This window comes from Artemia sp. Qi Xiang Cuo, chromosome 9 (genome assembly GCF_049724085.1).
Source record: "Artemia sp. Qi Xiang Cuo chromosome 9, ASM4972408v1, whole genome shotgun sequence".
NCBI lineage: Eukaryota > Metazoa > Arthropoda > Branchiopoda > Anostraca > Artemiidae > Artemia > Artemia sp. Qi Xiang Cuo.
In genome coordinates this window covers 68,029,511-68,056,009 of record NC_142802.1, presented here as the reverse complement: position 1 = coordinate 68,056,009, position 26,499 = coordinate 68,029,511, and the positions used below count along the sequence as shown (strand labels likewise).

Sequence of the window (26,499 nt, the reverse complement as noted above, 5' to 3'; positions counted from 1 at the left end):
TCTAACTTTAGCGTAAAGAGCGAGGCGTTGAGGAGGGGATAGTCCCTTTCAAATACGGAACAATTTCTGTTCGTTTTAAGTTTTAATGTTGCTCCTAACTTTCAGTTAAAAAAACTTGTTTTTTTAAAATTTAATACTTCCCAATAGCCAATACTATATGTAAGCAATGAGCAAAGTTTAAATCTTGCAGCTCTTCCCTCAGAGGCTGCGGGGGTCAAGTTATCCTCAAAGACATAGTTATTAGATCTTTTGACCATGCTGAAGAAAATGACTGTCTCAAAATTTTGATCGGAAAATTTGAGGTAAAAAAAGGGGGTATGAGGGGGGCTAGCTGCCCTCCTATATCTTTGGTCACTTAAAAATGGCACTAGAACTTTTGATTTCTAATCAAATGATACTCTAGGATCACTGGCTCGATATGATCACCCCTGGAAAAAAACAAACAAAACAAATAAACACGCAGGCGTGATCGTGCTTCAGGCAAATCAATCAAATTCCACAGTTTTGTATATAGGAGCTTAAAACCTCTGCATTTCGGTTCACTGATTTTCTGAATCTCATGGTGTGACTTTCATTAAGATCACTTGATTTCTTAGGGATGTTTCCCCCCTTTTGCAAAAATTAGGCAAATTTTCTCATACTCATAACTTTTGATGGGTAACATTAAACTTCTTAATTTTAATAAACATCAAGAATCTGTTTCTTACACTTTCGGTTACTATTGAGCCGCATCGCTCCTTACTTACAATTCGTTACCACGAACTGTTTGAAAATACTAGATTTTAAAATAAACATGAAAGTTGACCTTTCAATATCAGCCAGAATCTGTCGACGAGAAGCTCCAAACACGTCCTTCCTCTTCAAACTCTCTTCAAGCTTTTCAATCGTCTCAATAGTCATTTCTTCAGACCAAGCAACGGTAAAAAAGTTTTTCAAAATGTTGGATCCACTAATAGTCCCTTGTTCAGCAGAAATTAGTGCTTCCAAAGGATCCTGGATGTTAAAATCATCGACTATTCTTGCACGCTCAAAATCATCTGAAAGAAAAACCCATTGATGAACAATTAAATCAACTCGAAATAAGGATAAAGTGGTTCAAAGAGTTCAATAGGGATAGCCTAAAATCAATAGAACATGTGATATAAAGGACAAATAAGGTAAGTGGATCGTCAATTCGACAGACATTTCATCATAACAACAAGATCACCCAGTAAACAATGCTGAAAAACTCAAAACTTGCTGGCAAAAAACTCCAAATGCTGAATTCTCCTGCGCAATCTTTGCAAATTTTTCAAACGTTTCACTAAAAGAACACGAGAGTGAGGAAAAAATGGAATTAAAATACACTTCAAAAGACAAGAGAGAAAGATCATAAGAACATAGACTAAAACTGACAATTCAAATCAAAAGAGTCAGGTCCATTGAGCCCAAACACAGGCGCGTTGATATGAAAGTAAGTTGTCACTCTATTGGCTATTGACTTAAATTTATTGATCAACAGCTTTACGTGATAGGTAATTATCAATATTGAACATCCAAGCAATTCAAAATTAAGTGACCCGTCAATAGCAAGGGGTAAAATTTCTGTCACTGACCCCAGGACTTCATATGCATTTGCACCGTTTGTTGAGTCACGCTAGAAAGAGAAGGTCTTTGTTATCTTAAAATTATCTCAAATAGTATTTTCCCCTGCGACCCAACTTCCAATAAATCATAATATTCTCGCCTTTCTAATGTAAGTGATCGATATTTAATTTAAAATTGGTCGTTTGCATAAGAAAGGATATTTTCCACGAGATATCTTTGAAAAACCAAAAATACTTCCGAGTCCGACAACTTATACCCAATCGTTGGAAGTTCTGTATATGAATGCTTCAATATGGATTGAGCAATTCTAAACAACATTGGACACAGGAAGAGCCTTATGTACCCTCTCGTCACAACTGGTTGTTGAAAAGAGTTATATAGCTCATAATTTTTGTTCCAATGAGACCCCCCTCCCCCAATATCTACGTCCCGTGGTTCAATAAGATAACACCTTGGAGAAAAAAAAAACTGCAAAAGATAATCAAACATACAAATAAATGTACTTGCACGACAGAGAAATAGGCAAAGAGTATTCTCGCAGCTACAAATTCTTTTAGGGAGATCTGGGGCCTCCAGAAACTGACAGTACTATTGTTATCAGAATCAAACGGAAGCCTTTTAGAAAGAGAAGGGGTGGGGGTTCCTCTCCTTATCTTGAATTATGCTAGTTCAGTTTTGCTACTTGCTTTTGATGGGGACAACCTTAAATTTATAAATTTGATAACTCTATACTCACAATATTTTAGGCATTCGTGCACCGGCATAAACTGGACATTCTTATGATTTACATTTTTTTTTCCAGACTTTTGACTTTAAGAGCTTTTTTTACTATTGGCAGAGTTTGCTCCTTACTTACAGTTCCTTACCACGAACTGTCTAAAAGAGCAAAGTGTTCTCAATTTATTAATTTTATTTTATTGAGGGGGGCAGCTTATAGTATTAAAAGCTTACAAAAAAGGGGGGGGGGGTCATTCGATTTGAAATTTTAACTTATCGCGCACTTTGAGTGCAAAGCGCATGACACTCTAGCCCTTAACATGTTTGAAGGTGCAGCAGCCAAATTTTTATATGTGGGAATTTCTGTTCGTTCTAAGTTTAGATATTTATTTTAAATAGCTGCTCCTTTTAGGTTTTATTTATCCCTTCATATGTAAAATGTGTCCATTTTAAGTTTGCCTTATTTTGAATTTATTTCTGATTGTTTTAGGTTACGCTTTTACTCTTAACTTTTGTTTGAAAAATAATAAAAATTTTGTTGAACTGACGTATTAAAGTCTTGGCTGTATAGAAAGGGCAACAGTGGCGCATCCAGGGGGGCGAGGCCCCCCCCCTCGCGTAGCCAGAAGTAGTGTAATTTAGTTAATTAACTCAAGTTTGCGTTAATTAAACTTGCTCGTAACGCAAGTTCATCGGATCTACCTATTTTGCCCCCCCCCCCCTAAGAAAATCCTGGATCCATCCCTGCAGGGTAATCCACAATAATAAAGCCTAGAAAATACATCATACCAATTTCTTCAAAATCGTATTCCTCTTCTTTTTCGCATTGATCAGCTGATTCTTGGTTTTCTTGTAAATATCCTCCAGCCTTTTCCAAATTTTTAAGTACTGATTGAAGGGATGGAAGGTCATGAATACCAAGCCATAAAATCATGTTGCTGGACTTGAATCCCTAAGGAGATAAATATGAAATACAAATATATAGGCGTAGATACAAGCAAAATATAGGCAATATAAGTAGATATAAGTAATATATAGTACAAATATGCAGGTGTACAAATATGAATGAAAAAAAAAATGATGCAAAAAGGGTATGAGGTTATATGTATAGCAGAATTGCTATGCATAGAACTGAATACCTATCGGGACAAATGCTAAAAATGTAAGATAATACTATCGAAGCAAGCAGAGCTGTTCCTTGGTTTGGTGGTGGCCGGAGAAAAAATAATTACATTGCTCTCCTCCCAACTCAAATACAAGCAAAATAACTGAATCAAAGTGAAAAATTTGATCAAAATGGGCAACCCCCCAGCCACAACAACCCCAGATGTGGTGCCCTTGGAAGATGGCTCGGTTGCCATCCCTTCTTTGAACGGCTCTGGAAGTGGTGTCAATTCTTAGAGTTTCTAGAGGTATTACTGAAAATGTGTCGTCCCTCCCAATGGTTATAATGGACGAATTTCATAAAGGTCAATCTATGCACTGGTGCATTTCTATGTAATAAATAAATGGTCAGCCTATGTCAAGTGCACCGTATAGTGTTTAGTAAGGTCAAATATTTGATAGGATCAGAAGAATCTTAACAAATGGGCAATTATTTCTAAAAGAAAGTTCTAGACTTAAAAATCAGGATTTTTGTCCATTTTCGGGTAGGTCCCACTTATTTGCACTTGTAGTGATGTAACAAACAATAGTTGAAATATAAATATCTAGCACTCTTTTATTACCTCAAAAGAAATTAGTTCAGCCCACTAAGAAAAGACTATTAAAAATAAGAGGGGTAAATTCCCATGTCGCAGTCTTTATTTTGGGAAATAATTAGATTTTTTTTAAAGTATATTATCTATACATGAAAAATATTCTGTACATGCAAAACTTTGCAATTAAGACCAATTAAAACGGAATCAATTTTTTCAATTTTCCAACCTGTATTTTTCATTGAGATCACGAATAATAAGGGTAGATCAAAAGAAGGCGAAAAAAACGTGAACTTTTGAGTGTGTCAAGATGGAAAACATGAGAAAAAGTTTCGTCTCTAAGTTTTATTATTATTTTTTCATTCATTTTACCGAGGTGTCGAGGGTGCCCATAGGCTGAATTTTTTTTTTTGGGGGGGGGGGGGCTTACCTGGTCTAATCGGAGTTCCAATGCTGTGTAATAGAAATATCAGAACAAAATATAAGAATACAAGGCAGCATCATTCAGCCACGGGGGGGGGGGAGAGCTGACACCCGCTGCAACCCTTATGGACGCCCATGCAAGGTGTCTTTTCAATTTTGACCTATGATGTATTTTGACTAATTTACGACATTTGACGTTTACGACACACAATCATGCATCTTTTATATAGTTCGAAATCTCCAAAAGTTTTGTTATAGTTTTACATTGTGTATTCTCACTTTCAAAAACCTTTTTTAAAGTATATCTGCCTAAAAATTTACTATATCCCTTTTTCCTACCAACTTTTAAATTGGCCCTCCACATTAACCCATAATATTGCCAAATCTCTGTACAATAGTATTTTAAATGTCCTTACAATATGTTACTTTTTTTTTCTTTCACATGGCTTTTATTGAAAAATATATTGTTTCTCATTATGATAGTCTGTTACAGTAATAAAGTCCCGCCTATTTTCAATGTAGCAAATAACATACAAAGCAAAAAGGTGCGACATTTTAACGCATTTACTGTTAACTAAAAAAATATAAGCAGAGCCAATTAAGAAATCAGTATTATAAATAAAAAAAAGGCAAAATGCCATACCACCTTCTTCATTTTATTAATTAATTTGGTTTTATGTTCCTTAAGTATAGGCCTACTATTAACATATGAAACAAAAAATTATCTACACACAAAAGCTTTGAAAAGAAGATTGTTTCAAACCGCACTAATCGTTTCAATTTCTCAGCCTGAATTGTACGATTAGATTCAGAATAATAAGGGTGAAGATCAGAAAAAGACAAAAAAAGGACAGAATAAAAACTTGCACCGATTGTCGTATGGTCCAAGACGGGAAATAAAAGAAATATCGGTATCTTTTCGTAATTTAAACACTTTTTTTACCATCTCAATTTTAAACAAGTTGTTTAAAGTTGCCCGTCTAAATTTGAACTATGATGGATTTCGACTAATTTTTACCTTAATTTTGCAATTTACGATGTAGAAATATATTTTTTTTTATGGTTTGAAACACTTATTTTTAATTCTTATGCGTAAATTTTTTCTACTAAATCAGCAACAAATAAAAGGCTCTGCACTTCTGCCAATCATAATACTAAAAATATTCCACATAATAGTACTTTAAGCGGTAAGTCTGTAATGTCTCCACAGTAGGTTTTTATTATATACAGTCAGCTTTTAGTATGTTTAAACAATGAAAACTTTTCTGCAAATATAGAATCTATGAGGTATAATTGAATTTATACCCTTGACATACAGATCAAGTATAATTATTTTTGGAATCCCGTCTTCATACAACACAGATGACGGAGCACTACGGAAAAAAAGAACACTGCTTTCTAGGACGAAAGACAATTCAATAAACACAAAAATAAAGAAGAACACCACAAATGGTGTGCCATAGTAAAAGACACACACTGCAGATTATGAGAATTTATGACTCGTATGTAAACAATATGGGTATATTTAATTGCTGCCAATTAAGTGCAAATGAGACAAAAATTGAATCACTTTGAATCATTTTGTAAAAAAAGTGAAACAGAAAAGTCATGGCAATGTATAAATTTAACTAGTGTAAAAGGAGTTGTCTTCAAGTTGTTGGTTGTGTTTTCCCATTAGTTTAGCAACAGCTGTAGTAAAATATGGTATATTAAGTCTATATATGAGCAAATAGTATTAGCATGTGCGATCTGAATTCATATAATTAACAATTACCAACTTACTCATTCCATCAGCAATGACTATAAGTCAATATAAAAATATTAACCATTTCTATAGTTTTTACTTTTAGGTAGAAAATCCTTCATTTCAACAGATCGGACAGGTAAATAAGTAAGTAAGTAAATAAATAAGACGGAACTAGAGCCTCAAGATCCAAACCAGCGGGGCTGATCTCCGTTTCATGGCCCTTCAGCAAAGAAGTACAATGGGGCGCTGGGGGGCCAGTCATCCTGTGATTTCGCACACCGTTCCTGCTCACCTCCTTCAGACATCTCCAGGTACTCATTTAGAGCTGGGTCAACTCTGGCTGACCTTACAGAGTCATGCCACTGACCCCTGTCACTAGCCAAATAACCAGTCACGCCAGGAAACGAGCCCGTGCCCCTCGGACAAAGGATTCCCAACCCTGCGGGTCTACCACTTAGCCAGGACGACTTAGCAAGATCGGACAGGTAGAATAATAGGTCTCATTTTCTAAAATCTTCTAATTGAATGACAAGAAATGAACAACGAATTAGAAGATTGCAACAGAAGTCCAGCCTTACTTAATAACACCCACCAATATTTTGCACGGGTAAGGGTAAAGACTTCATTTACTAGGGGGGGGGTACTTGAAAGTTTGTTAAAAAAAAAAACTGGTTCTTCCAGTGTTGGTAGCCCTCCTTCCCTAACTCTCAAATGACCTTAGTAACAACTGTAACTTCATAGAGGCAGATAAGACATAATAATTAGAATATCGATTACCTGGTCTAGTAATTCAAAGCTTCTTGCCAATTCCGGCGGAATGATTTTATTCTTCAGCAGATCTAGTTCATGCAGGATAATCTTCTTTTCTACTAATCCAATAACACTATTCTGCTCACGTAATTGGCTCACAATAGCATTTATCTCTCTCCTTTTCTCATAGATAGAATGATCACGAATTTCTTGACCTATCTTCATCCTTGAATTTCTTCGGAGCTCACTTAGAGCGTAAGGTTTGACTGTTTCAGATTTCGACATGCCTCCAATCCGTACAACATTATTAGTAAATTTCAATATTCCCTCAAGGAACTGATCTAAAGCATGGTTCGTATAACAAACAATTAATATTGGATTTTTAATAGGCTGAAAATCTTTATCTACTCTCCAGATATGGTGGTTCAAAAGTAATGTTTCAACCACTTTTAGACCGATAAATGTTTTTCCTGTACCCGGTGGGCCATGTACGATAGCCACTCTTTCAGTCAATGCCAATTTTATAGCTTCGAACTGACTTTGATCTAAGCTCAGCTGCTGTGCCGTAAGTTGTCTGCCAAATGACAAGATATCCACTGAGTCCATATGGCTATCCGTCGGAACAAGAGCATTTAAGTTGTAAACCGGTTTGGTCTGCGCTCTTAGGGAGTTTGACACGTATCCAGGAAGGTGGGCATCAATTTTCTGTCCAAGTATGAACTCTTTCAACGGAAAATTAGTCTCCGTATACTCCTTTAATACCCTCAAAACATTGCGGTATGCTTCAAAATATACAGATGATTCAGCCATTGTAAAAGTACCGACGGTAAAATCTCCACGTCCAGCAGTCTCTTCTATTTTGATCTGAACCAATCCTTTTTGCGAAAGCAACTTTGTATCACGTTTAAACACTGTTGCTATAACTCCTGTCTTAAAGTTGTCTCTGCTTAAACAGAGTAGCGAGCCATGCATTAATCTCTTAGAATTTTCCCAGTTAATATGACTAAGGCCATTCACAGAAATCGAAATCGTATAGCTGCCGTTAACGACATCATAGTCAGCAAATTTGACACTGCGATAAACGAGTATATCATCAATCTTGCCCACGACTTTCCTTTTATCCCTTAAAAGGGTTCGATATTTTTTAATTCCAGATTTAAGTGGATAATAAAAGTCCTCTCGTAGTAGCCTGAATTGAACATCAAGGTAATGCTCAATATTTTCATATGCACCAGAGACAATAGCAGGTCTAACGAAGGGAGTCTCTTCTGAATTCAAGTCTTCCATCGTGGGCACAATACTCAAGTCTCTAAAGTAATTGGGTGGCTCATCATGTGACAGCTCTTCTCTGTGACCCATTTGAGGCAGTCTTCTTCCAGGTATTTTTTCACTTTTATTTGCTAAACTTCTTCGAATACCATCAATGTTTAATTGCAGCAAACATAAAGCTTCATAGACCTCCTGCGGCACATTGTATTCATTGATAGCCAGAAGCATTTTCATCCCATTTATTACTTCAAAGTATTTTTCTGGAACTGAATCATATGCTAAAGTTGGGTATTTATCAATGAAAATTCGAAAGAGAATTACAAGATCCTCATGTAGGTGAATTACTTTTTTATTATCAACTTGTTTTCCAGAGGATAACTGAGTAACAATAATAGTAAAATGTCGAAGAAATTTGGATTGTTTTACCTTCAATAGAAGGTCTGAAAACAAGGAATGGTGTATGTCTGGCACATAGGAGTTGCAGATCCTTGCCAAAAGCCTTAATACCAAATAATACCAATCAAAATCCAAATCTGTTTCTAAAAGTTTTTCGAATTCTTTATCGTCACTACAAAAAAGTCGAAGAATATATGACGGCTCGAAATCCTGCATAGATTCAAGTTCTCTATAGTTAAATGATTGGTTTGTGCTGATTTGCATCAACTGTTTTGCATCACCTTCATAGTGCATACTTGATTCATGATGCGTATAAGAACGACCCTGGTGCTGATTCTGATGCTTATTAAAATCTGAATTTTCATTTCTATTTGGATATGTCACTCTTCTCTCAAACACTTCTGGCATTTGTCTGAGCCGTTGGCTCTGGTACATACTAAAATCTGCATTTTCATTTCTGTTACCATGTCTTTCTCCTCTCTGAAAGAAATCTGGTACTGGCCGTGTTGGCTTGTTTTGGTGCGTACCTAAATCAACATACGGATTTTCATAATTATTCGACGCTGCTCTCTCAGGTATGGCATGATAGTTTGATGGCATATTTTCATTGTGGAAATTTTTTCCGTTTTTGAAATTTAGGCGCTCACTTTTCTGATCTTGGTGGTGTCTCTGATATTTATTTCCTTCTTGAGGGAAACTTGCTCTACCGGCCATTGGCATACCTTGGTCATCTGAAAAAAAAACTATAATTATATGATTAAATTTATTACAACTAATAAGTATTATTTTAGCTATCATCGTGGTGACCAATTGCAAACCTTAAAAAAATTAGCTCCATCAGTCACAAAGATTGAGTAAGAATCCCTAAAACATATAAAATTATGTTAACATATAAAAAAAATTGCTTAACATGTTTGTAATTATTCAGGTCTTAATGAAGTCAAAGTCAACGCAGTAGCATTGACTCAAGAAAGAGTGATCGGTCATCTGTGCCTTTTTATTTTTGTTTTTGACAAATAGACCTTAGATAATTTGAGGGGGCGACAGACACACTCTTATTACTGTTTAGTTTCTAGCCGTTTCAGGTCTCATTTATTTGTTCATAGTATTACTATTAATACTAGTACTAACAGCTCACCATAAAACCAGGCCGCCTGAGGTCAACACAGCTATGCAAGCTCCTCTTCCATAATAATTTATTCAAAGCCTCCCTCTTTACACCCTCCTAGGAAGTTCCCATTTCCCTTCAATCTTTCTTTACGACATCTTCTCACCCAACCGCGGACGACCTGCTTTCTGTTTAGCCCAAGACGGTTGGTCGTATGGGACAATCGTTGGCAATAGGTCATCCTTCCTCCGCAGAACCTGCCCTAGCTATCTCAACCTTTCTCTCATTATAGCCCTAGAAAGCGGGATTGAACCATACTTTTCGTATAGCCAACTGTTCGAAATGCGGTCAGTCAGCCTGGTACCCAAAACAATCCGTAGGCAATTTCTCTGAAAAATATCTAGCAAATCTTCCTCAGTTTTGGGAGCACCTATGCTTCAGAATCATATCTGATCACTGTTATCACTGTAGCTTCCAATATTCTAATCTTGGTTCGCAGACTTGTCTTCTAATTCTTCCAATCTTTTTCCAATTATTTCTAATTCTTCAACTGTGAAAAAACAGGCCGAACCTTGGCTACTCTAGGCTACTTTTAACATCTTCACTGCTCCAACCATCCTTACTAATACTACCAAGGTAAGTGAAGCTGTCCACTTGACTGATCTTTTCGTTGCCCAACGTCAACGTTCATCATCACTTATTCCTAGCCTTAGTGACTTAGTCTTTTTACATTAATTTTTAACCCTATTCTAGAGCCTTGAACTCGCAAAACCTCTTAAAGTTCATTCATTTTTCTCACACTTTCATCTAGGATGCTTAAATCACCAGCATAATCAAAGTCCGAAAAAAGTTTTCTTCCCCGTTTGATTCCTCATTCTTCCATTACCTTTCCTGTGCTCCTTAATCACTTTAATGTATTTATCTGGTATATTATAAGAGCCACAATAGTGGCTTAATAAAACGTCATGCGTTCTTACCATTTCTACGTTTGTTGATAATGTTATTCAAAAAATGTGGTAAGTGTCAGTTAAGTATGATGTAATTATTAGTTGAATATAAAAGTCCTCTCATCTCATCTCTTCACTAAAGCTCTTCTATCAGCGGAATCGAAACGCTTACTCCTAATCTATAATATTGAGGACTAAAAGTGTTTCATGACTGTAGACAAAGTTTTAAGAGAGGAACAGTAGGGTCTTAGAAAGGGTAGAGGATGTGTCAACCGGATTTTCAGTCTTAGCTTAATAAATTGGAAATGCCATTTCCAAATTATTAAGCTAAGACTGAAAATTTGGTTGACACATCCTCTACCCTTCCTAAAACACTATTGTTCCTCTCTTGAAACTTCGTCTACAGCATCTCTCCGTCAAAAAAGTATCAAAAAGTACCATCATACTAAGTAAATTGCTACCTACAGAGACCAGGCTAAAGCCTCTATAATTACCATACTCACTCTTTTCTTATGCAGGGGTTTAATTAGGGTTTTCCTAAAATTGCTAAGTACTTCCTCTTTTTCAAAAATCATGTTCATAATCTTCAGTAACCTATTTCTAACCTCATAGCCACCATATTTAAGAAAGTCATTTACCACAATATCAGCACATTGAGCCTAACTATTTTTTACTTTTTTAGTACCGTCGCTAATTCTTCCTCACAAAATAATCTTCCTTCACATCCAAGGTGTCATAAACTTCTTCATTTTCCTCTATATCTTTTCCGGTAACTCTAAAATGTTCTGCTTATCTCTCTTTAACTTTTTCTTATCACGAACTGTGACCCCGTTCCTATCCTTAAGCGGGACAAGTCCAGATTGATTACTCCCTCTCAATTTATTAACATGCCAGTACAATAATTAACTATTACACCGTCTAGCTGCATCGTCCAGATCCTTGGCAGTTTTATCCATGGTCTCCACTTCACACCTCATTAGTTCAATCTATGTTATTATTAGGCTTGAATTTATTATTCATTTTAACTTATATTCCTTTGATGTTTCATTTATTCGTTTGTAGGCATTCACATTCGTTTAAAGTTTTGCTTATTGTGTGACTTTATTTCTGCTTATTTTAGGTCTTACTATGGCTCCTTAATTTTCTTTGATAAGCTATCAGTTGGACATAAATTTTAAAATTAACATTAAAAAAAATGTTCTGCTTGAGGTTATATTTCGTACAACATTCCTTAGTTTTATTTTGGTTTTAAGAGGTCTGAAGCCAAATTAAAGAAAAAAGCTCTTAGCTATATTAAATAGAAAAAATCGAAGCTATCTTGGCTGAAGTTGAGAACAAGATTCGCATTTGATCAGAGTACTGAGTTGACTTTTACACCTAAGAGCGTTCTTGCACATAGTAGCAAATTTAGCACTTTACTGAAAACTCTTATTGTTTTGGAAATTATTACTTGTCTAAATTTTCAAAGAAGCAAAGAAAAAATCGGAAGGCAAATAGCAATCAACTATATTAAATTTCCCCAAAGCAAAATCTATCTCGATATCATGTAAATAAAACATTAATAAGGAGATTTTTACAAAATGACTTACTCTAGTTTATGATAGATGTTCACAGAGAGGCAACATTAGCTTGGCATGGCAGTTTATCTGATGATTTGAGTAATTTCAGTTGTTTTAAGATAAGCTTATTTTTGCCAACTTACAGAAATAGGAAAAAACAAGTGAAAATAAAGACATATAAAAAATTTCTCAACAATACAAAATACCAAATTAATTCAAAGATGCGTATTAAACACATTGCGCTGCATATTTAATCACATATAAAGGATTGGAACGGAATATGTTTTCTAAGAGTTCCGGTGATTTCCCCCCGTAGGAGATTCCCCCCCCCGGTGATTCCCCCCCCCTAGGAGATCCCCCGCCACTGAAAATTCTCCCCTCCCCCTCTCGGAAGTAATCGCCACCGGAGACTACCCTTACCTCAGACTTATTTGCATCGGATGTCACCCATGGCTCGAAAAATGTTGCAAAATTCTTCTCTTTCTCGGCGGCCTAAAATATAAGAGCGAGTGGACTACACTTTTTATTTGTCAAGTAAATAATTGGTTGTATACGGTAATACATACACGGTTAAAACGCTACACTTTAAAACTAATATTACTTACAATAAGCCTCAGGTACTCCAGCGTTACGGCGCTCCCGTAGTTTCCTATCTGTCGTAGAATTCTGGCATTTAAATCCACATACTTTTCTTAATTGGTTCACTGGATTGTCCCGCATTTACTTGAATCACAGCCGCCCTATTCAGTGCTTGTTCGTGCTTGAGGATGTCCAAGAACTTCCAAAGGCTAGGGTGATGATCCGAAACTGAAGACTGCAATCTTCTCTGATGACGCTCAACATTGTTGTTTGTCCTGGGGAGTTCGTCTTTCGCTCTGTAGAACATATTTCAGACACGGGGCGGAAAGTTGCAAGGTATTCTTTTACTTCCGCGCATTTTACCGATGTAGTTATCTTCAAAGTAGATGATAATCGGCCCAAACACATTGTCATTAAGTTTTGCAACGACAGCTTTGAATGCAGAATGAACTTCCGGAATGGGCCCGAATTCAAGAGCGGCTAGAATTTGAACGGAGACTACAAATACATCATCGTCTCTATTCATTTCAGTGGCTGTAAAGGCTTTCCTGAAGAAATTCTGCACGCCCAATTCGAAATCAGACAATACAGATGTTGGACCTCCATTCGTGAAATGAGGCTTTAGTTCGGTAAGAACTTTCGTATACGTGTCCTCTGACTTGTTATTCAGCAGTGCGTAAACACATGGAATCACCAGATCCTCGTAAAGGCAGTGCACAACGTAAAGCTAGTAGAACAAATCGGGCACGGTCTTGAACGTTCCGTCAACGAACCAGTGAGAAGACGAATCGACGAGCTGAACTGATGCGCCCGTACCAAACATTAGGATTCTGTTTGAATCTCCATGACCGCTGTCGTAAATAAGCACGGACCTTCTGGAGATAGGAGGGTCGGAATCTCCTACGGGGCGATATTTCCAGGGGGGAATCTCCTATGGTGGGAAATCTCCTACGGGGGGAAATTTACGGGGGGGGGGAGATCTCCTACGAGGGACAATTTCCGGGGGATACCTCCTACGGGGGGAAATTTCCGGTGGGGGGAATTACCCGGGGGAAATCTCAGGGAGGAGGGGGGAATTTTCTCGGGGGGAAATCTCCTAGACCCATTTGCTAAATAAAACTATTCCAGTAAATTGTATAGCGAATCCCAAAAATGGTAAGATATACAGCACATGGAGCACAGCCAGGAAGCAATACAATTTAGTAAGTAACTGCATGTTATGACTCTGCATTAACGCAGCAAATTTGGCCTAGCCGATTCAGAAACTTGTTGTGGTGGGTTCTGCAAGAGTTAAACTTCTCTGGACAAAGACGGGGCCTGTAAGGATTAAAAGGGTTAACCCCATTTCTGTCTGTCAGGGGCGCAATTGGGAAAATTGGCTACAACAATGACACCCCCCCCCCAGCATTTTGACGAAATTACGCCACTGTTGTCTGTTGCAATTTGTGTTCGTTTTAAGTTTGACTCCATTATTCATTGATATTTCTGTTTGCTCTGGGCCTAATTTATTCATTGATAGTGATTTATGTTCCTTCTATGTTTGAATTATTAATTATCAGGAATTCTTACTCCTCTTTGGTTGTATTTAGCTCTTTACAATTTTTGGAACAAAATTTGTTTTGGAAAAAGCGTTTTCATTTAATTTCTCTTTGATTTTAATTGACATTAATTTGTTATCATTTTTTTTTGTAAAAGTGATATTTGTTAAGCTTTTGTTTTTCGGATTATCAGCTCCAGAGTCAACATTTTAGCCTAATATTTATATTTTGGACGAAATTTTGCAATATATTTTAGTAATAGTTATACAGTATTATTTTGAATGGATGGGGGCTTAAAGCCTCCCCTCTCTGAAATGTTTGTCCGACTCGTAAAGACGTAACAAAATGTATATTAACGATTTTTTTTAGTCCTTTTTGTCCCCCCCCTCGAAAAAAAATCCTGTATACGGCCTTGATTGCTATACCATAATTACCACAACTATTCCTTTCATGTTCCCAATTGGAGCGTTGGTTCTTGTGACCACCACGGCGCCTATGTTGACTTTGATTTCCATTGTCCCTTCCCTGCATAACTTCAGGCTCACTTAACAAGGATTCCATAGACTGATCTAAAAAAAACATTGTTAAGAGTGTTTGCAAAAAGAAATAACTAACAGAAAACAAGAGGCAACGGTCTGACGTTGCCTAAGTAAAGAGGCCAGTCCCTCCTTTATACTATTTTTTCTCCTAAGCACTTTTCATAAAAAAGTGGTCAGAGAAATTTCACAGGGATTCACTCGATTGTGGATGGAAAGTTCTTGAGCATTGTGGGATCAGATGTGATTAGAGTTGGTAACGGGCCCCTTGAAAACGTGAAGGGATTTAGGGGTTAACAACGTAGCCTGAGAAGTGGCTAACATCTTTTTACATCCAATTGGCTTGAACAACCAGAAAAAAATATTTCCCTGAAAATGAGCCAAATAAAAAGCTTAAATGGTGAAAACAGTTTTTTTTTCTGAACGGTTGAAACATCTAAACCCTCTAAGGGAAAAGAAATCATTTGGGACTTACACAATAACATATGTATTTGGAACTGTGTTGTTTTTTCTTTTTCAAAACAACAACAAAAAAAGCAAACCACAAGCAGATGCAGGCTCTAGTACTTCCTAAGTAAAGAGCCATGTGCCTTCTATGCATTATTTATTTGTTTGTTTTTTTCTCGACTATTTACCTTGGAAGGGACAATAGAAATCTTAATAGGGCTCATTTTATTAGAAGTTGGAAGCTCTAGTGCCCTTCTTAAGAGTGGAAAGCGATTAAAAGGCAACCAGACTTCCTTCCATGCCTGGTTTCACCCCTCCGCCTAACACCTCTCCCATAACTCCCCAGGACATCTGGCCAAACTCAAGATTGTCATTTTTATAAAGATGGCTAAAAAGTCTCATAAATGTCAATCCAGGGATGTCATGAAGGGAAGGTCACGACCCCGGAAGAAAAAACTCTAAATTTTGCCAATTTAAATCTCAATTTCAAGTATAATATTTTATCCTTGAAAAAGGGGAATATATTTAATCTTTGTTGTCCAGTGGTTCAAAACCTTCGGGGATCGTTCTCTGGGTCAAAAGGATTACACATTCGTTGTGGTGGAAGGGAGAGGGCAGGAAACCAGAAACGAGGCAAACAACTTTTACTCATTGATAATGAGACCTATTCCTGGGGCCAAAATCCTAATACACAAAAAAATATTTCGGGGAATAAACTCTAAAAAATGAAGACATAGTCAGAGAACGGAATAATTGTTCCCGTTCACTGTCCATGTGAAGAGATTCTCAGGCACTTGCCGACTTAATTTTGAATTAAAATCGAGTTGCAATCAAGCCTTGGCTAATTGGAGATAAAGCCAAGACAGATAGTCTGAGCGAGAGGCGAAGCTGGCTAAGCCTTTTTCCGGACTGTATAAAGATGATGTCATACTAAAATTTTTTGGCTGTAGTTTATTAGAATGGTTTCTGAATTGACTGCGATAAAAGAGGTTAATGGAATTTGGAAGCTATGGCAAAATTTGGAAGCTGATCATCATCGCGATCAGTACGACCTTACAGCACATTGAAATGACGTCCTAAACTAGTGAAATTTTAGCACAAAGATTGTTCTATTTTAAATGCATACCCAACATAGTGTTTTTAGAATTAGAATATAGCAGAAACACATTAAAGGTTCCATAAATTTAAGTTTGAGTTAAGATATAAACTCTTTATAGAGAAGTAGCTGGAGAGTTAAAAAAGAGAAAATTCTTCACTTACAGTAATTTGCTTTCTCCTGGTTCAAGCTCGGAGAACAACCTTTTTGTCCACCACGGCCCCTACCTCGAAGTTGCTTGCCTCTTCTCGGCTGCTGAAACCCATGTCCACTTGCTATAGGTTTTGTTGTCTCGCCTAGAAAAAAAAAATAATAAATTCACAATAATTCAATGTAAAATTTATTTAAGCCAGCCTGATTGGATATGATTATAAGAAGGTGTATTAGCTCAACTGCAGCTATGGATATTCAGGCATCATTTCTTCTAGCAAGCGATATTTAGAGCGACCCCTTGCCGTGTCATCATCAGAGTGCATCATAAATCTGTATCCCCATTCACACAGAAACTTGTTTTAGGGCCCATTTTAACGACGACAGCCGTTGATTTCCTGTTTACCTCCCATCATCGCAAGAATAACCATTTCTTCAAACAAGGAGAATTTTTTTTATTCACATTAAATTATATACGAAACTCAAATTCATCTCAACAGGCCTATCAAGTCATATAGAGAACATCTCAATGCTTAATTGTATACCCTTTTTAGGGAATGGAACCTTCCGTTTTCTTTTTTCGAAAGTTTCAAGAAGACTCCAGACTATTTCTTCATACTTTTATCAACAGTATGCTTACTGTTTTATGAACTTTTATCAACTTCATACTCAGTATGCAAGAAAAAAATTTGCACTTTACTGAAAAAAAGGCCAAGAAAGGCCAGAAAAAAATTTGCACTTTACTGAAATATAAACGTTTTTACTTTTATAACTTTAATAAATCAAATAATATTATAAATTTTTATTACTAAATCAGTATATGTATATTAAACTGACAATGCACATTCATTTGTATTTTTTTCAGTAAAGTGCAAATTTTGTTCTGGCCTTGGAAGGAAAAGTGGTTTTGAGCCCAATTATGTTAATTACTGCTCGTTTTGAGTTTGACTCGGTTATTTATTTTAATTTCTGTTCGTTTTGGATTTTATTTATTTATCGATGCTGATTTGTGGTAGTTTCACGCTTGGTAGATTGTTTGATTTTATTTTTGCTCATTTTTTGTTTAATGGACTTCTTTATTTTTCTTTGAAGAACTTATTTTGTGGAAAAAGTTTTTTTAATTGATTTTTGTTCGTTTTATATTTACATAATCTTTTCAGGGAAAAAGAAAATAATACTTTAAATCTTTTCGTTTTTTTAAGACTTTATAGTTTGGCGTGCTATTTGTATGCTGGAGTAAATTTTCAGCAATTTTTAACAACATACACCCTTTAAAAAATCTGGACACAAATAGTAGTGTTTAATTTAGTTTCATACCTCCTCTAGTTGACCTGAAATGGAAAACTTCATATCATTCGCAAAAAAATCTGTTTACTTTCTTTGATAGCTTGGATACACTTACGCTATTTTGATTTGGTTAAATTTTAAGAGAAGAAGTAGCCCCGAAAGTTTGAACATAATACCCTCAGTCGTTCTTGGGATACTGCTGAGATGCCTTATTGGGAATTAGCATCAACACAGTGCATTTTGATTTAATATCAATGCAATATTCAATTTTTAAACATAATGGGAAAATGGAAGGGTGGGCGAGGGAGGGGGATTAGTTGCCCTCCATTCACTTTCGACTATTAAAAAGGGCATCAGCTCTTTCTATTTTCAATGGAATGAGCCCTTTTCGAAGTTCCCACGACAACTTCTTTGATACGAAATGCCCTGGTCTAAACAAAAAAAAAAAAAAAAAAAAAAAAAAACAAACAATAAAACACTATACCCACATCGATCTTTACTATAAAAATTTCAAGCCTTCCAATCACTGTCGAGTATTAAAAAGGGCACTAGGCCTTTCGATTTCCAATCGAATGAGCCCTTTTTGAGTTTCTACGACAACGCTTTATATAAACACATTATATGCCCCCAGGGAATAAATAATAACCCTTGCCATGAGGGCTGTGGAGGTTTTCATCCTCAAAGACCTAATTTCCTGAACTTTCAACTACGTTAAACAAAATGGCTATCCCAAAATTTTGATTGGATGTGTTTGTGGAAATGATGGACGTGAGAGGGGCGTTAGTCCCTCTCCAATAACTTTCAATTATTAAAAATGCCACTACCCCTTTAAATTTCCAATCAAATGGAACCTTTTGAAGTTTCTACGACAACACTTTCAATAAAAACCTTATATGCCCCCGGGGCATTACTTACAACCCTTGCCCTGAGGACGGGGGGGAGGGTGTCATTTTTCAAAGACCTAATTTCCAGAACTTTCTACTACGTCGAACAGGATGGCTATCTTAAAATTTTGATTGGGTGTGTTTGGAGGAATGGTGGGCGTCAGAGGGGGACTAGTTACCCTCCAATCACATTCGACTATTAAAAAGGGCACTAGCCCTCTCAACTTCCAATCAAATGAACCCCTTTTGAAGTTTCTACGACAAAGCTATCTATAAAAACCTTATATGCCCCCAGGACATAACTTACAACCTTCGCCCTGGGTGCTCTGGGGGGTTTCTCATCCTTAAATTCATAATTTCCAGAACTTTCAACTACGTTGAACAAAATGGCTATCTCTAAACTTTGATTAAATGTTTTTGGGGAAATGGTGGGCGTGAGAGGGGGGTTAATCACTCTCCACTCACTTTCAACTATTAAAAAGGGAATTTCAATTTCCAATCAAATGAGCCCTTTTTGAAATTTCTACAACAACTTTCTATATAAACCCTATATGCCCCCTGGGCAAAACTTACTACCCTTGCACTTAGGGCTCTAATGGGGTTATTATCCTAAAAGACCTAATTTACAGAACTTTCGACTGCGTTGGACAAAATGGATATCTCAAAATTTTGACTGGATGTGTTAGGGGAAATGGTGGGCGTGGAAGGGGTGTTAATATAAAAATGTCAAGCCTTCCAATCACTTTCGACTATTAAAAAGGGTACTAGGCCTTTCGATTTCCTATTGAATGAGCTCCTTTTGAGTTTCTACGACAACGCTTTATATAAACACCTGATATGCCACCAGGGCATAAATTACAGCCCTTACCCTATGGAATATGAGGGTGGTTGTCATTCTCGAAGTCCTAATTTCCAGAACTTCCAGCTACTTTAAAGAAAATTGCGATCTCAAAATTGTGATTGGATGTTTTTGGGAAAATGGTGGGCGTGAGAGGGGCGTTAGTCGCTCTCCAATCACTTTCAACTATTAAAAAAGGCACTAGCCCTTTCGGTTTCCAATCAAATGAGCCCTTTTGAAGTTTCTACGACATCGCTTTCAATAAAAACCTTACAAGCCCCCAGGGCATAACTTACAACCCTTGCCCTGAGGGTTGGGTGGGGTTGTCATCCTCAAAGACCTAATTTCCAGAACTGTCTGCTACGTTGCACAAACTGGCTATCTGAAAATTTTGATTGGATGTGTTAGGGGGAATAGTGGGCGTGAGAGGGGGGTTAGTTACCCTCCAATCACTTTCGACTATTAAAAAGGGAACTAGCCCTCACTATTTCCAATTGAATGAGCCTTTTTTGAAGTTTTTACGACAATTCTATCTATAAAACTTTATATGCCCCCAGGGCTTAGCTTACTACCTTTGTCCTGGGGCATCTAGGGGGTTTGTCATCCTTAAATAGGCTACATAATTTTCAGAACTTTCATTTACGTTGAACAAAATGGCTATCTCTAAACTTTGATTGAATGTGTTTGGGGAAATGGTGGGCGTGAGAGGGTAATTATTCTCCGCTCACTTTCGACTATTAAAAACGGCAATTTCAATTTCCAATCAAATAAGCCCTTTCTGAAATTTCTACAACAACTTTCTATATAATAGTACAGTAATAATACGGAAAAACATATGCCCGAACCAGGAACGAATTGACAAAGTATTGCTTTCTTCACCATCCAGACCAGAAAAAAGCGCTGAACAACATATTCAAAATCCCAATCTCTAACCCATTGCGAAATTTTTTTTTTTTTTTCGCTATTTTTGTTACATTAATTTTTATTTTTCATGAAAAAATAAAGTGTCACGAAATGAGTGGTTGATACGTCTATCTGTATCAGAATTGATAGCTGAAACCGTTTCTGATGTTAGTTTTTCTTATAAACGTCAAATAAAATGAAAAAAAAATCCATTTTTAGTAAAAAAAAATAGCAAAATTTCGCTATTTTTTGGTAAAAGAACTAAGTGATAATCATGATATCTTTTTTTTTGTGCGTTTCTTTGTCCGTTCGTTTGTCTTTTTTCAGTATACATCCAAATCTTTTCAAGCTGGTGTGTTTACATTTACACAAGTTCTCAACGCCATCTTGTGGCAACCGAGCTGCAGTCTTGCGCAAATAGAAAGTTATCTCCGCTCCGGATCGTAAAAAGAATCTCATTCAGGCTTATAGTTTATTGATATAAATGCTAGGATAGGTTTTTCTTACCGAACTTGTAAACAAGCTGAATTAGATAGCCTTAATCAGGACATGCATCAACAAAAACTCTTCTCTGCATACTCCCCTTCATAGACCATTTTACTTATCAGTGCCATTTACTGGTGCAGGTATAAGCAGTTGAAAGATACATTTCCCTGCGTTTAAAGCGTCGGTTCATATCCGACGTGTCAAATGAGCTGGACAACGTTATCATGAAACTCGGAGGCTTTCACATGATGATGAGCTTCGTCGGATGCATAGGGCACCTGATGCAAGACAGAGGGCTCAAAGAAATCTTGGAAATAGTATAAGCACCGGCAACGGTACCAGATATACTCTCTGGGAAAGCAATTTCTAGAGCTATTAGAGCTCATATTCTCGTGAGCTCGGCTCTCTACGCTCATCTTTTAGGACAAGATGCAGGAACTTTGGATACTTTCGGCCTTGAGAAACTCTTCAACGACACCCTTGAGGGAAAAGTGTCCCAAGAGACCATGACGAAGCACCAGAGCTGGGCATACTGGAAAATATTATCAAACAGAAGATTGAAGACCTTCGAGATCATCGAACAGCAAAGCTCTGGCTGCAGTACCTTGACATGGTTAAAAAGCTTCTCAAGTTTATGCGTGCCGAGAGACTGGGCCTATGGGACCTGAATTTGCAGGTTGCAGCAGAAATGCTTCCCTACCTAGCCTTATCTGGGCACAACCTTTACGTGAAATCTGTCTGGTAGTACATCCAAAAGATGACTAAACTTCCCAGTCGTCACCCAAAAATGTTTCAGATGTTCAGTGAGCAAGGACACACGATTAGAAGGTAAGATCGGTACTGGTCCGGCCTCTCAGTAGACTTAGTTACTGTACCTTGACCTTGAAGACCTTGAAGGAACACGTCTTTGAAAAGAAAGACCAAGTGACTCTGATGACCCCAAAAAAGTCAGACTTTTCTGAGGTGGCGCACATCGACCCGACGCTACTGTTTCAGAGGTTCATTATCGTTGCCCAGAGGTCTAATCTCAAGGAAGATTATTTCAAGTTTGAGCTCTGTACAATTTCTCCTGCTCTTTTCGACAGAAACGGATTCATGCAAAAGGCCAACTAGCTTGAGCTAGCAAAAGCAGTCTATCAGTCATGTGGGTTTGATGCTCAATCCCCAAGACCCGTGGGAATTATCAGCTTCGTCTTAGACGGGGGCACCCTTCTCCATCGGATCCCGTGGAAGGTCGCTTCCATATACAAAACTATCATGTCTTCGTCCATTCATTACGTCAAAAAAAAAGAATCCCCGTGCAGTTGTCGTCTTCGACGGATACGACGGCGGTCCGTCAATCAAAGATGCAGCTCATTTGCGTCGAGCTGGATCTGTCGGCCGCGAAGTGTTATTTACCGAACACATGAATCTATGCATGAAGAAAGAGGATTTTCTTTCGTCCAAGGAGAACAAATCACGTTTTCTGAAGATTCTTGGAAACGCTCTGGTAGCCAGCGGTTGTGATGTATACCAATCTGAAGGAGATGATGATCTAGACATAGTAAAGAAGGCTACGGAAACTGCACTCCATAGCGACACCATTGTGGTTGTGATGACACAGATGTTCTCGTCCTTCTCTTCTATCATGTAGACACGAGTTCAAATAGAGTTTACTTCTCACCGGAAGCGAAATTTGGAAGTGAATGCTCAGCTCGGGATGTTTGTCAGATAAAAGACAATCTAGGATCAGAATTTTGCCAGCTGATGCCGTTCTGTCACGCCATACTGAGTTGCGACACAACATCGCACCTTTTTGGCATTGGAAAAGGAATAGCTACTCAGCTATTGTTATCCAACTCGAGTTTCAGAGACGCCGGTACCCTGTTTACCAAAAAATCTGCATACTCATGATGAGATAGCTGCGGCTGGAGAGAAAGCTTTGCTGATACTTTACAACTACCAGGATCTGCCAAGTCTTGACACTGTCAGGAACCAAGTTTTCCAGAGGAAAGTCAATACTGCCACCTCACTCGTACACCCACAAGAGCTGCCTTCGACTGTGATGGCAGCGAAGTATCATTCGTTCCGAGTCTAAAGCCAGGTTCAGACTTGGCTAGGGAACACGGTTGACCCCCTAATAAGGGGATGAAATCTTCAAGACAACGAAGTTTTAGAGCCAAAAATGACACAGTGAAGTGTTCTTACCGAGCTGATGGTTGCGACAGTGAGAGATGCTCCTGCAAGAAAAATGGCCTGGAATGCACCGTAGCTTGTCGAGTATTTAGAGGGGTTTCGTGCAACAACGCGAAGTGCCAAGAAGATGAATTTTCTGAGGATGAGCTTTAAACCTGTGATTTAATTTTCCCTGTGATTTTTGTTCCTTTGATGAATCAGATGTGCAATTTTCTTACGTTTTATTACAAATAATTTTTACCCCGTCGTTTTTTTTGGTGATGAGGGTGAATGGATTTTTATCTCAAATGCCTGCGACTAGCAAGGTTTTTGGTGAAGGGGGGGGAGGAAGGGTATTAAAAAGATCTTGAAGTATCTCAGAAAACCTAGTTTGTCAACTCAAAACTGATCTAGAACTTATATCAAACGCTTGTTTTTTTTTTTTTTACCTAAAACGTTAAAGTTTGGTCATTTTTGTTCAAAAACAGAGTATTACTGATTTACTTTTTGACACTTCGGAAAAACTAACATCAGATATCGTTTCAACTATTAAATCTAATACAGAAAGACATATCAAACACCAGTTTCGTGATATTTCATTTTTTTCCAAAAAAATAAAAAATAAATAAACAAAAACGGCGAAAAAAACAAATTTAGCAACGAGTTAGAGATGGAGACTTTGGATATGTTGTTCAGCGATTTTTTCTGGTCTTGATAGTGAAGAAAGAATTACTTTATCAATTTGTTCCTGATCAAACCTTATTATTCCTATATTATAAATCTTATATGCCCCCAGGGCATAACTTACAACCCCTTACACTGAGAGCTCTGATGGGGTTATCATTCTAAAAGACCTAATTTCCAGAACTTTCGACTACTTTGAACAAAATGGATATCTCAAAATTTTGATTTGATGTGTTTGGGGAAATGGTGGGCGTGAGAGGGTTAGTTGCCCTTCAATCACTTTCGACAATTAAAAGGGCACTAGCCCTTTCGATTTCCATTTTTGAAGTTCCTACAACATCGCTTTCTATAAAAAACATTATATGCCACTAGGGCATAACTTACAACCCCTGCCCTGAGGGCTGTGGGGGTTGTCATCCTTAAAGACCTAATTTCCAAAGCTTTCAACTACGTTGAATAAAATGGCTATATAAAAGTTTTGATTGGATGTGTTTGGGGGAAAACGTGGGTGTGCGAGGGGGGTTAGTTGCCCTCAAATCACTTTCGACTATTAAAAAGGGCACTAGTCCTTTGAATTTCTAGTCGAATAACCCGTTTTTCAAGTTTCTACGACAAAGACTTCAATAAAACTTATATGCTCCCAGGGCATAACTTATAACCCTTGCTAAGACTGTGGGGGAGTGTTCTAATCAAAGGTATAATTTCCTGAACTTTAAACTGCGTGGAACAAAATGGCTATCTCAAAATTTTGATTGGATGTTTTTGGGGAAATGGTGGGCATGAAAGGGGTGTTAGTTGCTTTCCAATAACTTTTGACTATTAAAAAAGGCAATACTACTACTGCTACTAATAACTCACCGTAGCACCAAACCGCCTGAGGTCAACAGCCATGCACAATCCTCCTCCACCCCACTCTATTCAAAGCCTCCCTTTATAGACCCGCCCACGAATCTCCAATGTCCTTCAAATCTCTCTTTATTACGTCCTTACATCCCATATGAGGATAACCTGCTTTCCGTTCAGCCCTAGATGGTGGGCCGAAAAGAACAATCTTCGGCGATCTGTTATCCTTCATCCGTACAACGTGCCCTAACCACTTAAACCTTTCTTTCATTATAGCCCTAGAGAGCGGTATTGAACCACATTTTTCGTGTAGCCTATTGTTTGAAATACGGTCAGTCAGCCGGGTACCCAGGACAATCCTTAAGCAATTTCTCTGGAAAACATCTAGAAAATCTTCATCCGCTTTTTGGAGTGTCCATGCTTCAGAGCCATATTTGACCATTGTCATCACTGTAGCTTCTAATATTCTAATCTTGGTTTGTAGACTTATCTTCCTATTCTTCCAGACTTTTTTTTAACTGTGAAAAAACACCCTGAGCCTTGACTTTTCTATTTTTAACGTCTTCACTGCTCCCACCATCTTTACTAATAATACTACCAAGGTAAGCGAAACTGCTCACCTGATCAATCTTTTCTTTACCCAAAGTCACCTTTTCATCTTCACTTATTCCTAGCCTTAGTGACTTAGTCTTCCTATTATTAATTTTCAAACCAATTCTAGCACCCTGAACTCGAAAAACCTCTAAAAGTTTATTCATTTTGCTCACACTTTCATTTAGGATACTGAAATCATCTGCTTAATCCAAGTCTAGGAGACTTTTCCTCCCCGTTTGATTCCATGTTCTCTCATTGCCTTTCTTGTACTCCTTAAAACAAAGTCCATCAAAATGATCCATATAAAGGGGGATAGAACAAAGCCTTGCTTAACTCCTGATTTAATACAAAACCAGCTGCTAATCTCATTTCCTACCTTAACCTCAGCAGTACTATTCTTCTAAATAGAACTAATCACTCTCATGTATTTTTCTGGTATACCATACAAGGATAAAACCTTTACTGAAGCTCTTCTATCAAAAGAATCGAACGCTTGCTGGTAATCCATAAAACTGAGGACCAAAGGTGTTTGAAAACTCAGGCACTTCTCAATTATTAACCTAAGAGTGAAAATTTGGTTGAAACATCCTCTACCTTTTCTAAAACTGCACTGTTCTTCTCTTAAAACCTTGTCTACCGCATCTCTTAGTCTAAAAAGTATCATATTACTAAGTAATTTACTACCTACAGAGAGCAGGCTAATGCCTCGATAATTACCACACTCACTTTTATCACTTTTCTGATAAAGTGGCTTAATTAAGGTTTTCGTAAAATAATTAGGTACTTCCCCTTTTTAAAAAATCATATTCATGATCTTCAGTAACTTATTTTTAATCTCAGAGCCACCATATTTAAGAAACTCACTTACCACCCTGTCAGCACCTGTAGCCTTATTATTTTTTAATCTTTTAGTACTGTCGCTAATTCCTCCTCACAAAACAAATCTTCCTTCACATCCAAAGTATCACAAACTTTTTTATTTTTCTCTATATTTTTTCCTGGAACTCTTTCTCGGTTAAGCATGTTCTCAAAATGTTCGGCCTATCTTTCTTTAGTATTGTTATTGTCACTAATTGCGACCCCAGTTCTTTTTTTAGAACAATTCTAGAATGACTGCTCCCTCTCAACTGGTTAATATGCCAGTGCAAAATTTTACCATTTTGTAGTCCTTACGCGTCTACTAAACCTTTAATAACTCTATCCTTGATCTCCACTTCCCACATCCTCAGTTTACATTTTAATTCTTTCTCCACATTCTTTACATTTCTTTTGTTTTCATA

General features: G+C 37.3%; 1 protein-coding gene across 1 annotated transcript in view; it reads right to left on the bottom strand.

The window, feature by feature from the left end:
* LOC148948966 (NFX1-type zinc finger-containing protein 1-like) overlaps positions 1 to 26,499 on the bottom strand; it is a 147,372-nt gene that overhangs the window by 80,634 nt on the left and 40,239 nt on the right. Inside the window, exons 5-9 of the mRNA XM_089095073.1 lie at positions 16,561 to 16,692; positions 14,752 to 14,886; positions 6,949 to 9,317; positions 3,094 to 3,256; positions 806 to 1,037 (exon numbers count right to left, since the gene is read on the bottom strand). Of these exons, the coding sequence (XP_088951199.1) occupies positions 806 to 1,037; positions 3,094 to 3,256; positions 6,949 to 9,317; positions 14,752 to 14,886; positions 16,561 to 16,692 (3,031 nt within the window). The remainder of the gene's footprint in view (positions 1 to 805; positions 1,038 to 3,093; positions 3,257 to 6,948; positions 9,318 to 14,751; positions 14,887 to 16,560; positions 16,693 to 26,499) is intronic.